The 15,077-nt window shown below is 36.0% G+C and overlaps 1 protein-coding gene and 1 non-coding gene across 3 annotated transcripts in view; both read left to right on the top strand.

Moving 5' to 3' along the window:
- The window catches only part of Fap (fibroblast activation protein alpha), a 74,825-nt gene extending 71,225 nt beyond the window's left edge, over nt 1-3,600 (top strand). Inside the window, exons 24-27 of one of the 2 annotated variants that reach the window (XM_046462269.2) lie at nt 634-698; nt 1,206-1,278; nt 1,555-1,628; nt 3,200-3,600. In XM_046462269.2, the coding sequence (XP_046318225.1) occupies nt 634-698; nt 1,206-1,278; nt 1,555-1,628; nt 3,200-3,301 (314 nt within the window). In that variant the 3' untranslated portion in view covers nt 3,302-3,600. The remainder of the gene's footprint in view (nt 1-633; nt 699-1,205; nt 1,279-1,554; nt 1,629-3,199) is intronic. The other variant, XM_046462270.2, reaches the window with a different exon arrangement.
- Nucleotides 3,601-14,599: 10,999 nt separating this feature from the next.
- Nucleotides 14,600-14,706, top strand: LOC124105183 (small nucleolar RNA U13). Its single transcript, XR_006855663.1, has one exon. It is a non-coding gene; the product is annotated as a small nucleolar RNA U13 (small nucleolar RNA).
- The last annotated feature ends 371 nt before the right edge of the window (nt 14,707-15,077 follow it).

The following is a 15,077-nucleotide window of genomic DNA, read 5'->3' as shown; positions in this document are numbered from 1 at the left end:
TTGGGAAGAACCCTTCCTGCTCTTGCCTATTTTTATGATTAACATCAGTGTAGAGTAATTATTTGAAAATGATTCAAAAAGTTGTACAAAAATTGGATTTCATCAGAGCTTCTTCCCTGTATTGGGATAGAAATGAGATCATTGTGATTTTTAGAGAGGATCCAGGAAAATATGTGTGTGTATGTGTGTGCATGTGTGTGTGTGCGTGTGTGTGTGTGTGTGCACGTGCGTGATGTTGAGGAGAATGAATTTAGGCACATATTTCATCTCAGATGAGAAAAGACATTGGTCAAGTGCTCAAATGGCTGCATTCCTGATTTCTTTTAAAATATAAAGTCATTCAACAGCTTCATGCCCACCTCAGCAGTCCCCCTAAGATAGAGCAGTTCTAGAAAGAAAATGTTAGGATGTTCTTGCTCCTGTAATTTCTTCCTACATTCTCTCTCTTGCCCTACTGAGTTGAACTGCACAGATAACAGACCTTCATTGAGGCCAATCGTTATGTAAACTAAAGCAAAATTTACCCAAGATTTTCTCATAGAAGAGTTGAGGAAGAGTTATTAAAGAGTTCTTTTTGGTTAATGAAATAACATGTATCATATGCAAATTAACATGTTCTTACATATTTTGTAGCATCTATCTACACAGAACGATTCATGGGTTTCCCAACAAAGGATGATAATCTTGAGCATTATAAAGTAAGTATTTTCTAATTTACTTAGGCCATTAATTTATTTCTAACATGCTAAATAAATGTTAAAGTAGAAAACCAGATTTTATAGCTTTAATTCTGGGTCTCCAAGCCAAAATGATCCTCTTTTGTTAACTGCAAAACACATCACGAGAAAGGATTTTTACCCCTTTGGGATTTTATTCTTTCTTTCCTCATTCTCCTTTCCCTAACCTCCCTTTTCCCAATCCTCCACCCCACCCCCCAACCCTTACACAGCTTGAGCGGGCATCATTTATGCCTAAGGTCTCACTCATATGTAACATATGACACATAAACTTTCAGTTTTTCAAACTAAGAATCAGATGGAAGTAATGCAAATGATGATGAAAATGTGTTGCTCCGACTCTTAAATATTTATCAACCAAAGCAATACATAATTTCAGTATTGGTGCTAAGTCCATTGCACAATGATTTAGCTAGTTTTCTATTAGAACTTGCAGCAACTAAAATGTTAATTTTTCCTCTTTTCCAGAATTCAACTGTGATGGCAAGAGCAGAATATTTCAGAAATGTAGACTATCTTCTCATCCACGGAACAGCAGATGGTGAGGTTTAAGCAAGACTCTTACACATAAAAATACTGAGCCAGCATCACTTTGTTTAAGAAACATTAAGCATCCTCCTATGCCTATGCTCAGGGTCAGTACCTAAGAGTCAGGGACATTTCCATATCTGAGTGTGATTACTCACTGCTGACAATGTCAAATGCATGACTAGATAATTGTTGGTGTTCATTTCCAGGCAGTACATTGTCACTCTATGCTTTCTGGTATTTAGCAGCACTTTAACTCTCTCTCTCTCTCTCTCCCTCTTTGTTGCAGATAATGTGCACTTTCAAAACTCAGCACAGATTGCTAAAGCTCTGGTTAATGCACAAGTGGATTTCCAGGCAATGGTACATAATTTTGTTTCACTCATGTTCATGGCCTTAGACCCCTCAAGCTAAAAGAAGAGGGTCTTATTTATCTATCTGTTAGTAAACCTGACAAAGAGACTGTAGAGTAAGCAGAACATTAGCAAATAAATTGTAGGTCTTCATGAACTCCCTGAAACACCCTAGAGGAGCAAAAGTACCTCTGGAGTTCCCACTTGAGTTATATAAAATAAGGGAGTTCACAAGATCAAATGATATTTTATCGCAAACATCAAATAGTTCTGCAATCCTATGTACATAAGTGCATTTATGTACTTAGAGTCCCTAGAATACCTAGGATTCTCAAAGCAGCTAGAAAATCCTGGATATTCAGTAAAAAGCAATTGCAGAATGTTATCAGAACCGCCAAGGCTCCCTGAAGTCACACAGTCCCCATTCAGGGTTAATGAATCTTTTCACCTGTATCTGCTCAGCACCTGGCATATGCCCCACCCAACACAGCTCAGATTTTTACTGAGCAAATGAATAAATGAGCTCAATGTAAAATCCAGTTTGCATGAGGAATGGGAAATGGAAACAGGACAAAATAAGACAGAAGCCAAGAGAAGGAGAGCAGTCCTTGGTAGCCACATTGTTACCTCTTCAGTGAGCATAGATTCTCCCTCAATTGCTTGCTTATATGGAATGAGAAGCCAGAAAGGGAGCTCTTTTATCTTTTGTAAATTTGTTTATTTTAACACTTTATGAAGAGTGAGGTGAGATTTTTTTCTGATTTTTTAATGGTGCATTTATAAAACATAACAGATGCATTCACTTTGCCATAATCATACATGCACATGACATAATTTGATCATTTTTCTGACCTTTTTTTATTGTGTTCCCCAAAGAAAATTCAATCTAGTAAATATATAGACTTATATCATAACCACTGCCACTTTTACTAATGAAAATAATAATCTTATTGGTATCTCTCCCAACAATGAATTTTAAAGTTATATTGTTGTATTATCTCTGATACACCCCCCATCCAGTTTTTTACAATGTTGTTTTTTACTCCCATAAGGGGTATTTATGGTCATATGTGATGCACAATATTATGAGTTTTCTGTAACAGAGAGGAAGTCTGTTCCTCATAAAATTTTTGAGCTATAAGCCTTCTTAGATAAAATTAAATCCAATGCCTTTGATTTTCAAATGAAAAAATTAAGTTCCATAGATGCAAGGACCAGCCCCAACATACCAACATGGAACCCATGCTTCCTGATCCTGATGCCTCAAGATGCTGGACACTGTGAAAATTCTGCCTCTGAGGTCTATAAAATATAAGTTTAAAGGATATAAAACAGTGGGAACATTAATAAAAGTTCCGTAGTTTTTCCTGCTCTAAATGTTCATGTGTAAACTATTTTATTCATTCAAATGTTCTTAGAATTTCGTAGAATTTTATTTTATTCATTCAAATGTTCGTAGAATTTCCCGATAATATTTAAAAAGAAAAAAACAGCAGGTCCTGGGAGTATACAGAAACATCAAAGTTGCATGCATTTTGTGACTAAAGGAGTAAAACAGGCTTCTTTTCTTTTCTATTTCAGTGGTACTCTGACCAGAACCATGGCTTATCCGGCCTGTCCACAAACCACTTATACACCCATATGACCCACTTCCTGAAACAATGTTTTTCTTCATCAGACTAAAACTGATACAGATACAAGCCTGCATCACAATCTGAAAACTTTATATGAATGTCTCAGACCGTTTACTCGTGTACTTTTATGTTGTAAAATGCTGGTATAAACAAACAAATGAATGTTTTTCTAAAGGATGGCAAAAATTTAGGAAGGCTCAGAAGTTCAATATTGTTTACATTTTCTGATACTCTGTGGAAGGAGAAAAAAGGAACCATGCATTTTCCTTTAGACACAGCTAGTATTTTTTCAACCTGTTTATTTGAGAAAAATAAATAAATAAAGTCAGAAGTTCAAGTGCTTTCTCATGTTGTTTGTGTTCATTGATTTCAGGTTCTGGGTTCTATCACAGAATGAAGTGTTGTACACAGCAAGTGTGTGAATAATATCTTGATGGTCATGGGAGCAAAGAATCTAGAAGCAGTTTGGGGTCTTCAAATTCTGGAACAAATAGCTCAGAGTAGGCAAAAACATAGTTCAGAAAATGCAGTGAATCAAGTTTGAGATGTTTGCATTACATGCTCTCCCTCCAAGAAATGTTTATTAAATTTCTCCCAGATTTCTTTAGCATTGCCAAAAGCATTGGGTAAGGATAAAGTCAGACTTTTGAATTCATACTTCTTTTAAGAAATGCTTCAAATTTGGAAATGTGCCCATGTCATATCCCTTTTTCAAATTAATGATAGTAAGTGCCTTCAGATTACTAGGCTATAACTTAACTAAGAAAACAAATAAATAAAATAGATACCAATAGCTAGAGGGGAAATTTTGATATCTATGAAATTTTTCTGGGGTTTTAGTTCTATATTATAAAGTTCATTTTGGGAAATTAAAAAAAAAAAAGCTGTAATAACTGCAATCCTGAAAGAAATGCTCTGCCAGTTAGCTGTCACCATCAATTAGAAACTATGGGCAACTTGCCATTTCTATGATTGCCACAGAATTTTAAAGATCCATACCAGGTCACCAGAAGATCTTCTTTCATGAATGTTGGAAGTATCCACCAAGCCACTGTCCAGGAGATTTTTCACTGATATGTCTCTCAGCACTGAACCACCCTGAATTATTTTTCTCCATTTCTAGTTTAATTCCTCCTTTCCAATTTCAAGTCAAGTACTCTCATGCCTTCTTTCATGTTCTGTAGCCAGAAGAACCCATCAGGAATGGAAGATTGCAGCAGGAAAGGGCTTCAGGGATCATATACCATAGTCTTTTCTAGAATTTTCAGGCGTTTCTCAGTCCAATGCTCTTTCCACTGCTGCCTTCTCAAACCATGCCTCCCACTTAGGCCAAATAGTCCCACCTCACACAGCAGGAAGGGGTCCTTTGTGGTAGTCAGGAATCCCAGATAGTACTTTTACTGACTCAGGACTGAAAATTGAAAATAGCCCCTTTTCTCTACCTGCATGCAATGGCTGATGCTCTGAGAGTAAAAGGAAAGTAGCACCTTCTTTTTCTATCTCCAAAGAGCAGCCTCAGCATTCAAACTCTCCCACTGTGGAGAGAGACCAACCAGTAGTCATTTCCTAATACTCAATCTAGGGAGACTACAAGGTTCAAATTGCATCTTACCAATGTGATGAAGGAAAAAAAAAATATATATATATATATACATACATATTTATATATCTATATATCTTCAATTTCTTTTCTCTGTGAAATTCGAAAAGTTAGATTCTCTAGTCTTAGAGATTACATCCATAGGCACAGAAGCAACTTCTAAGAGACAAATCTGTCATGTCATTTGCCTACTTAGAAACCTGCAGTGATTACATGGTCACACAGAGCCTTTGATGACCTGTCCTCATGCAGATTTACCACACTCTCCTAACATCAGCCTCTATAAGCCCAATATTTCCTCAAATACATCATGTTCTTCAACACACAGTGAAATTCTTGTGGTATTTGCCCACCTGTGATAGCCACTCTGCACATGCGGATGTTTCAATTTAAATGAGCAAAATGAAGATAAAATTCAGCTCTTTGGTCATACTAGTCACATGTCACCAGATAGTGACACGGTAGTCACTAATGACTACCATAGTAGACAATGTACATGTAGAATATGTCCATCATCACAACATGCTTTTGTGACAATACTGTCATAGAGAAATCTTCATAGTCTCTGTCTTGGAATACAGCATATTACAGAAGCTCACCAACTGTTAAATAAATGAATGAATGCCTCTATTTCATGAAAATTCAGGTTTCACACATTACTGTTGATGGATCCTACCTGAGTCCAGGTCTTCCTCAGGACTCTCAGCATATATTCTTTCACTTATTCATTCAACAGACACGTGTTGAGTCTGACTGTATATCAAACATTGTGCAAGACTTTGTAAAGCAAGGCAGCAAGTGGAAATTTTTTTAACATATATTTTTTACAGCTTTCCTAGATTCCTCTTTGGGTTTTTCTGTTTTTAAAAAAGTTAGCATATAGTAATAATGACCTTTTACCACATTTTAATCTTTGAATGTATTTGGAGCGGGGTGTTCTAAAACCCTGATAAATACTGCAAAGTATAATAATTTCTTACTTATCACAAACTTGGGATTTACATTCATTCATTCATTTATTCATTCAACAAATGCAATTATGAGTCATTGTTTTAGATACTGTGTATGACCAAAAAAAACAGAAAGAAGAAAAAAAGTTTCTAGTATATGTAAGAGGGAAATCATAGAATGAGTTCTAAAAGTAATCACAAATTATAGTACCACAATGCTGGCCCCAGGGATATTTATAAAGGTCTCAAAATTCTGAATGACCATCTAGTATTTTTAAAACTGAAAAAAAATCAAGTATATTAGTATTTGGTTAAATTTGACAAAATGAGAGAACTTTCATTGGGGTTTTACATTTTTTAAAATCTATTCCAACATATAAGATACATTATTTATTTCCTTCAAGAAACATATATTGAATCCCTATGCTGGCATGGCAGTATTCTGGGAACTTCAGGGGTTACAAGGATGAATATATGTGACAATTTCTCCATTTCTAGGCTGTTTCAGTAAAGGCGACTCAACGAATCTGATTTTCCCAACATTTGAGCATTTTTCAGAAACTGACAGATCTTTATGCAAATGTTGTTGCCAAGCTGTTTGTAATGGTGAAATTATACTTTGACAGTAACTCTTTAAAATATATTAAACCCAGCTAAGGTTTTTTTGGAAATGTTGCCAATTAAGTGACTTTAATGAGCTTCTTGATGGTAATGTAATTAAAATTCAGATGTTCTAATTGTAAAAAAAAAAATAGTTCTGGGAAAGTTAACAGTAAAATAAGCAAATGTAAAATGAATTAGGGCTAATTTAAATGGTGATTATATGGTCTTCTGAGAAGATTCTACCAAAACAATGCTTTCAATTACACTGTTTATAAAAAAGAAGGAAGGCACCTAACAGAGATTTTGAATTTATTCAATAAACCAGATATTCTGAGTTTATCCAATAAAACAGATTGAAAAATTCTGAATGCAGTAAATCATTCCCAGCCTGTGAATTGCTAAAGGAGAATTGCTAAAACGCTTTCTTGGCATTATGGACAGGTACCTTGGCAAGTTGATGTAGAATAAATTCTCATTCAGGAAGAAATAAGTGCCTACACCTTACCAAGTGGTTTATAAGTGAAATAACCTGGTTTCTAGTGACAGCCTCTAACGATCACCTGCTTAGATTATTGGCGTGCAATACTAGCATGCTTGTTATAAGCACATCTTTTGGACATAGGTAATGTTGTTGGCAACATAGATTTCATTCTATCAGCTTCTAATTAATACTCCAATACTCCGTTTTATGACTTTAAAAGGTGCTTTGACAGTATATGTTTTACCAACTTATTCCTCGGTACAGAATGCTACCCTTTGCTTTAGGGCCATAGAAAGTCTATATCCTATGAGTGAGATAGAAGCACAGTCAAGCCAAGGTCATGCCATGGTAGCTTAACAATCCATCTTCCTTTCTTTATAATTGCTGTCTATTGTCCTTCAGGGGTAGAAGCTTCTTTGCTAGTAGGAATTTTTTAGTAGCATTTTTGGTAGTATGAATTTTTCTTACTACTATAAAAGGTGAGTTTTGGAAGTACACATCTTACTGAAACATTTAGTAGAATATAAAAATGATTAGTCTGTTAAAAAACATCTACTATCCATTCACATAGTATTTAGAGTGTTCTTGGAACATCCTTTCAGGTATCAATGGATATGGCATAAAATTTTTTAATATTATAAAATTTGCTTATATCACACAGATACTAAGCTGCATTTCTAACTTAAATAATGAATAAAAAGCGATGATGCTTTAAATATATACAAGTACTTTGTGTTCCTACAGGGATGACAATGCTGCACTCTCATTTTCTTCAGAAGATTAAAGCAATTCTTTGCAATATTGGAAGCACTTTTTTTTTCCAAATAAAATGCAAGCTATCTCATGTTAGTCTTTTGAACACAGCATGTTGATCGTCACCATTTTAGTCCAGCACACCACAGTGAGTAAGGCATGGGTGTCAGGCTACCTGGTTTGAATCCCAGCTCAGGAACATACTAGGCATGTAACTTTGTTCAACTTCTATTCATTTTCTCTGCTTCCTTTTCCTTTTAAGTGAAATTAAAATAACAATAATTCATATCCCATGAAGTTGATTAGAGTTTTAAAATAGTTATTTTTTGTAGCTGGGCACGGTAGTGCATGCCTGTAATCCCAGTGGCTTGGGGAGGGTAGGGCTGAAGGCTCTAGAGTTCAAAGTCAGTCTCAACAACAGTGAGGTGCTAAGCAAATCAGTGAGACCCTGTCTCTAAATAAAATACAAAATTGGGCTAGGGATGTGGCTCAGTGGTTGAGTGCCCCTGAGTTCAATCCCCAGTACCAATAAAATAAAATACTGTTTGTAGAGCTAACATATCAGACACATAGTAAGAATTTTGTAGGTGTTTGTTGGCGACATAAAATGAACAAGTGTTTTGTTGTCATTTTCAAAAAAAACTTCTCAAGAAATTAATAGTCTGCATCTGAAGCCATTAAATTTCTTTCTCGTATCAGTGAATTTAATATGTGTTAGAATCTTCAATCACTTATAAGGGCATCTCTACTTCTAAAGCAATGCAGTCTTTTAGGAATAACCAATATTGAAGCTGTGAGTGCCCAAGAAAGCTCATGTAACCCCCTGGTCCTTACCTTGAGCAAATAGTTCACTCTTAACACCTGTCCATGAAGTCTAATATTTCATAGTAGAGATCGAATCACAATTGGGAAGGACAAACTGCCAGGGCACCATGCAGGTGAAAGAGACAACACATGCACCAGGTTTCTTTGCAACCTACAAAACCCACAGAGGCCTTCCTCTTGGGCTCATCTCCACGCCTCTCACACTGCTCACCAAACTCCAGCCACTCTGGTCTTCTCTGTGGTTTTTTAGAGAGCAAACTTCTTTCTGCTTTAGATCCTGGAACATCTTTTCTCAACTTTTCTCTTGACTGTGTCTTTCTTATCTAAGTTTCACTGCCTTAGAGGGAATTTCCTTGGTCACTGGATTTAATATTACTTTCACCATTCAGAAACTTCCAACCACATTATCTAAATTTGCTTTATTGGTAGCACTTAGAAGCATCAGAAATAATTTTATTTATGTCTGCACCCATTTGCTCTCTATTTCTCCTATTTGAACACCAGCTCCCTATGAACAAAGAGCTCATCTGTCATTTCACTTCTCTGCCTCCAGGCCCTAAACAGGAGGAATAAGATAAGAGAAGCTCAATAAATATTTGCTGATTGTATCACCACTTTCTGTGGCCACTAAGATTTTTATGTGCAATCTCCCAACAGAAGCATCTTACCCTTTCTGTAACTTAGTATGAAACAGGTCTTGCTCTGACCCCCTCAAAGCAAAGAGAAAGAAGAAAAAAATCTCTGATAAGCAGTAAGAAAAATGGGGTTAAGGACAACATCAATCAGTCAGAGATGTAAACGAGATTGGCCTTTGAAACAAAAATAATTTGGATAGGAAATGGAAACAGCCTACTGCATTGTCCTAACTTGAACACTTGCTGCCTCTAGATGAATCATTAAAGGGGCATGCAAACTGAGGAAGTTTGGCACAAAATGTTCAGACTACAGATAAACATCTGAAATTGCTCTTGGGTATCTAGCATCTTTTATTTAAAAAAATAATAATATTACTTCAGTTTCTCTTCAGATCATGTAAATCTTCTCACCTTTATGAATACTACTTTTTAAACAATAATATATTTTTAATGAATAAGTATATATTTTGAATGTGCAAGGTTTACTTAACATTTAGGAACAAGAATACCCATGTTTTATACTGTCACTGATCAGGTCATAAATTCAAACCCTGAATGTTTGATTGGCTAATTTTCCTAAATTCACATTACAAACTTAAAGGCATGCAAAGTACATCAGCAAGATACATCCTCCAAAAGTTGTGCATTTTAGATCATACTTTTGTAGTTGATGATTTAACTCAAATACATTGAGCTTTTTAGGATCCCACATGGAGTGCAGCGTTGTATACCTGCAAAATATCCAGACAGAATCAAGAAAACTGAGTCTCAGTTCTTGTGATTTAGACTAGTTCTCTCTCTTTCTAAGATTCAATTATTTTCTCTATGTGCCACAGGGACTGTGCTCTATCCAGGACTCTCAAACCATGCTTTGCAAGCCCTAAGAAATCTTATGTAACCTATTAGTGAATAGAACACAGCAATGCTGAAGTCCTAAATTGTTTTTAAAAATCTGAGGTCAAAGCCAGGCACATGGCACACACTTGTAATCCAAATGACTCATGAGGCTGAGGCGGGAGGATCACAAGTACAAAGCCAAACTCAGCAACTTAGCAAGACCCTCTCTCAAAATATAAAGTTTTTAAAAAAAGGGTTGTGGACATTGCTAGTGGTAAAGCACTCCTGGGTTTACTGTCTGAGTTTTTTTTTTTTTTTATGTCTGCACCCTGATATATATATACATATAGATAGATAGATAGATAGATAGATCTGTTCTCATTCACTCCTCTCACCTTTGAATCTTAGTATCTTCTGAGATCACAGTGGTTACACTGTTCCCTCTCATTATGGAACTCTTTCTCTGAGGCTCTATTTACCAGGATGGGGTGAAATGCTTGATTGAATAGCAGTTGTTGATGCCCTAAAAGTGCTGAAGTTGAAGTTTTTTCCCCTGACTTAGGCAGGGAATGTGAGCATTGGTCTCTTGTGTGATGCTCAGATGCAAACATTCTTAAGGAACCCACCACCTTCTTTTGATTAACTCATTTTATAGGATTTAAATAGATATCTGAAAAATCTTACACTGGAGAAATGGAACAGATTTCCTGGGTGCAAAGTTGACAGTTCCAAGCAACCTCTGAGGTCAGCTAGGCAACCAGAATGAAGGAATCAAACTTAAGGAAGTCAACCACAGATGGGCCAGGAAGGTCCTGGTAAGCCAAGGGTGGGACTCGGAGAGCTGGGGGGTTCATCCAGAGAAATAACAACTAAGTTCAGACTTGCAGTGCAGAAATGTGGGCTTACTGTGGCCAGAATTTTTGTCAACAGAAGCCCAAGGAGTGTGTTTTCAAATATAAACTCTCTCCAAATTTTGAACACTTGACAACCAATTTACAAGTAAAGAAAAATCTGTATGACAGATTTGGCCTGTAGGTATCAATTTCTATTTGGAATAATAGTTTTTCTGCTTTTTTTTTTTGAATGTAGGTGCTCCATTTATATTATTTCATTTAATTTTTAAACTATTGATTAGACGTTAAAATATAAGTATTTCTTAGTAGGAAAATGAGGTATGTATTATGACCTCACCTAAGATCCTATAGGTCCAGGTCTACTGGACATGACTTTCCTTCTATCACCAGAGTTCCATGTAACACTGGCTGTGCCTCTTGTCAAGTATTCTAGAAAAAAAGAAATGGAATGCCTTTTCAGACAGCTTTATAACATATTTGTTTCATTAGGCAAATATTCTATAGAGTATCAACACCATGACCCTAGCCGTAGTAAGCTGTTACTAATCATTATTAGAATTTAAGTATAGTCAATGAAGTATCTATTCAGTGACTGATAAGTAAACATTTATAGGTGGATTTTTAAAATGAATTTGTGCCCATCTATAACTTAGTGACTTCTAAAGGGGTCTACATTTTGTTTCTGGCCTCAGTAACATTGTGTGTATAAAAAGGGAAGCCATTCAACATGTAAACTGAGTCTGTGACTAAACTCAAAATGATGCTAGCTTTCCAGTCTTCTCCTTAGCTCTCCTCCACTCACTAGTGTTTATGTGTTCCTTTTTTCTTCTTTACATTTAATTTCTTTTTTGAGACAGGGTTTCATTAAATTGCTGTGGGTCTCACTAAATTTCTGAGGCTGGCCTTGAAATTGCTACCCTCCTTCCTCAGCCTCTTGAGCTCCTGGGATTACAAGTGGGCACCACCACAGGCCGTCCCAGTGTTTCTTCCATGTCTTCTCTCTGATGTTACCCCTACATTATGTCTTCCCACAGTTGTTCTCCTGCCAACTCCCACGCCATGGCCATAGAACTACATATGGGGGCAGGGTGAGGAAAAGCTTCCAAGATATTGCACAAGAATCATCCTCAAGTTGGCACCATGTATATCATGCCAAAAACATTCAGACTGCCAAAGCAGAGAGACTCCAGAGAAAAAGAACAATGAATGTGTAAACCTCAAGTTTTATTCCTTCAGATTAGATTTTTAAGAAAGACAAAAAAATAAATAAAATTTAGAAGATTCCACATAAAATAAGTCTTTTATCTCTCTCCCATTTTAGTGAGTGGCTACCAATCTGTATTTTTAAAAACTCATTTGTGTACCTCAAGTTTGCCAAAACAACTTTAATATATCCAGAGTACATTTGTTATGTACTTTTGCAAGCTACAGTAGCAGGAGCCATAAAATATTGTTTATATAATCTTCTATGGTAAAAAAAAAAAACAATGTCCCTTTAAACCTTCTCTGATGTATTTATTTAGAATATTTTCCATGCTATTTTCTCTTAACAAAAAGTAGGGTCTTATCAGTCTTAAAATTATAATAAACCCTATAAATAGCAACCCAAAATTCATATGATCCTTGTGTCACACTTCCCCAAAAATGGATAAAGTCATGGAAATAATGACTGTAAGTTGTTAAGATATATAATTTATTAAAATGTGTCATTTTATCATTAAAATTTCTTTTCACTTTTGGAAAAGATGTTAATGTGTATTATATATGCATTTCATATAAACATTCTAAACATATGTATCATACATATTTACATGTATAACATTATTTGTAGGGTCCCGTATGCAGAATATATAAAGAATTCTTACAAATTCAACAATAAAAAGACAACACAATTAAAAAATGGGCAAAGGTCTTCAATGAACAGTTCTGCAGAGAAGATATTCAAGTATCCAAGAAATGCATGAAAAGATGCTCAACATCCTCAGTCATTAGGGAAATACAAATCAAAACAACAGTGAGAAGCCACTTATTAGACTCATGGTATTATTATTCACAATAGTCAAAGGGTGTGAACAGCCTGAACAGCCATCGATGGGTGAATGGACAAACAAACTGAGGTGCATACACACGGGAATAATCAGCCATGAAAGGGAACGAAGTACTAGTACATCCTACAATGTGGATGGATCTTGAATTCATGTTAAGACACAAAGACTATTGTGTATTTCACTCAGGTGAAAGGTCTAGAAGAGGTAAATCCATAGAGACAAAATGCAAACGGGTGGTTGCCAGAGGATGGGAAACAGGAAAACGAGAGGAAGTGCATAAGGGTCATGGGCTTTTATTTTGGAGTGATGTGGGCAGTCTTGGCACCTAACGGAGGTGCTGACTGCACAACACAACATCGTGAATGGAGTAAATGCCAATGAGACACTCACTTCAAACGGGAGATTTTGTTATTTGCATTTCACTTCAATAATTTTTTAAAGGGTTTCTTTTTCAATAATTAATTCAGTATAATTAATTCATAATAAGGACTGAATCAGTTCTAGAATCAAGTACAAATTGAGTTCTGATATAAAAGATATAGTGTATTCCAGGAAATTAGGCTTTTTAGTACTTTCATGAATATCTATTTTGATCTATTCTTATTGCCAATAAGAATATTTTCATTCTCAATTAAAGAAAAAACATAACATTTAAGTATGCTTACTTTAACCAGTTTCTACTGACACTGCCATAACTCTATAAAAGGCAGAGGAGAAACCCATAGAATTCCTATCTTACATCAAATTCCTATCTTACATCCGTGCACACACTCAGAATGCTTAAACCTCTCAAACGCCATATACTCCCTTCTCTTACCCCTGCATTCTAGTCTTCCAGCTTCTTGCTCAATTGTCTCAACAGAGTCTTCCAAAAAGACTTTCTCAGACACCCAGCCTTATCCAGTCTCCTCATTATGGCTCCAATTCTGCCTTCACATCAGCTCATTCTTGCCATGTCCTACCCTGCCACAGGGTTCTCAATCCTATACTTTTAATGTTCTCTGTGAAATCTGCAGGCATTAAAAAGAATGAAAAGTCAATCATGTGACTTATCCAAAATTCATGGTTCTGATTCTTTAAAAAGCAAAATTTCCACTGTCACTTTGGAAAGGAGCTGGCAATTTTTCCAGAGAGTTATCGTATAACCTAGCAATTCTGATCCTATGTATGTACTGGCACACCTATAATCCCAGTGGCTTGGGAGGCTGAGGCAGAAGGATCACGAGTTCAAAGCCAGCCTCAGCAACTTAGCAAGGACCTACACAACTCAGTGAGACCTTGTCTCTAAATGAAACATAAAAAAAAAAGGGCTGGGGATGTGGCTCACTGGTTAAACCCCTGTGGTAATCCCCGGTACAAAAATAAAAAATAAAAAATAATGAAGACAAAAACTTGTTCATAAGTGTTTATAGCAGCATTATTCATCATAAGCAAAAAGTAGAAACAATCTAAATGTCCATCAACTGATTAATGGGTATAAAAGAATATGATATAGACATATTACTATATGATAGAAATAGTACTAAGCCATAAAAAGGAATGAAGTACTGATTCTCCCTGCAATGTGAATGAAACTTGAAAATATTATACTAAATAAAGACATCAAAAAGTGAAAGGAGAAGACTGGGGCTGTGGCTTAGCGTTAGCACACTTGCCTGGTATGTGTGAGGCACTGGGTTCGATTCTCAGCACCGCATATAAATAAATAAAAATAAAGGTCTATCAACAACTAAAAACATTTTTTAAAAAAATGAAAGGAGTATCCATTTTTACTTCATAAGGATGATGATTACATGTTCCATGCCACTGTGTTGAGAACTGCTTCCCTCAGAACGGTGTTTCAATATTGGCACCTTATCTGTCTGACATTAACTTAGAGGACCCCATAACTAAATGCCTGAGAGCCATGGTACACTCCTACAAGCCCAGCTACTCCGGAAGCAAGGAGGCAGAAGGGTCCCAAGTTCAAGGTCAGTGAGAAAACTTACTGAGACTCTGTCTCAAAAAAAATAAATGAATAAGCAAATGTATGGCATAGAGCCAGTGGCAGCATGACTAGTTAGCATGTGCAAGGCCCTGGATTCAATCTCTAGTACTGAAAAATAAATAAATAAACCAAAGGTCACATATTGAGTGGTCCTATTTATATAAGATGTGCAGAATAAGCAAATGTATATAAAAAGAGAGAACATAGATTGGTGGTTGTCAAGAGCTTGGAAACGGGACAAGGGAGAGTGAC

The sequence above is a fragment of the Marmota monax genome, unplaced genomic scaffold (assembly GCF_021218885.2).
Source record: "Marmota monax isolate L192 unplaced genomic scaffold, Marmota_monax_Labrador192_F-V1.1 WCK01_AAM20220418_F8-fsc00129, whole genome shotgun sequence".
Classification (NCBI taxonomy): domain Eukaryota; kingdom Metazoa; phylum Chordata; class Mammalia; order Rodentia; family Sciuridae; genus Marmota; species Marmota monax.
This window is presented reverse-complemented; position numbering and strand designations above follow the sequence as displayed.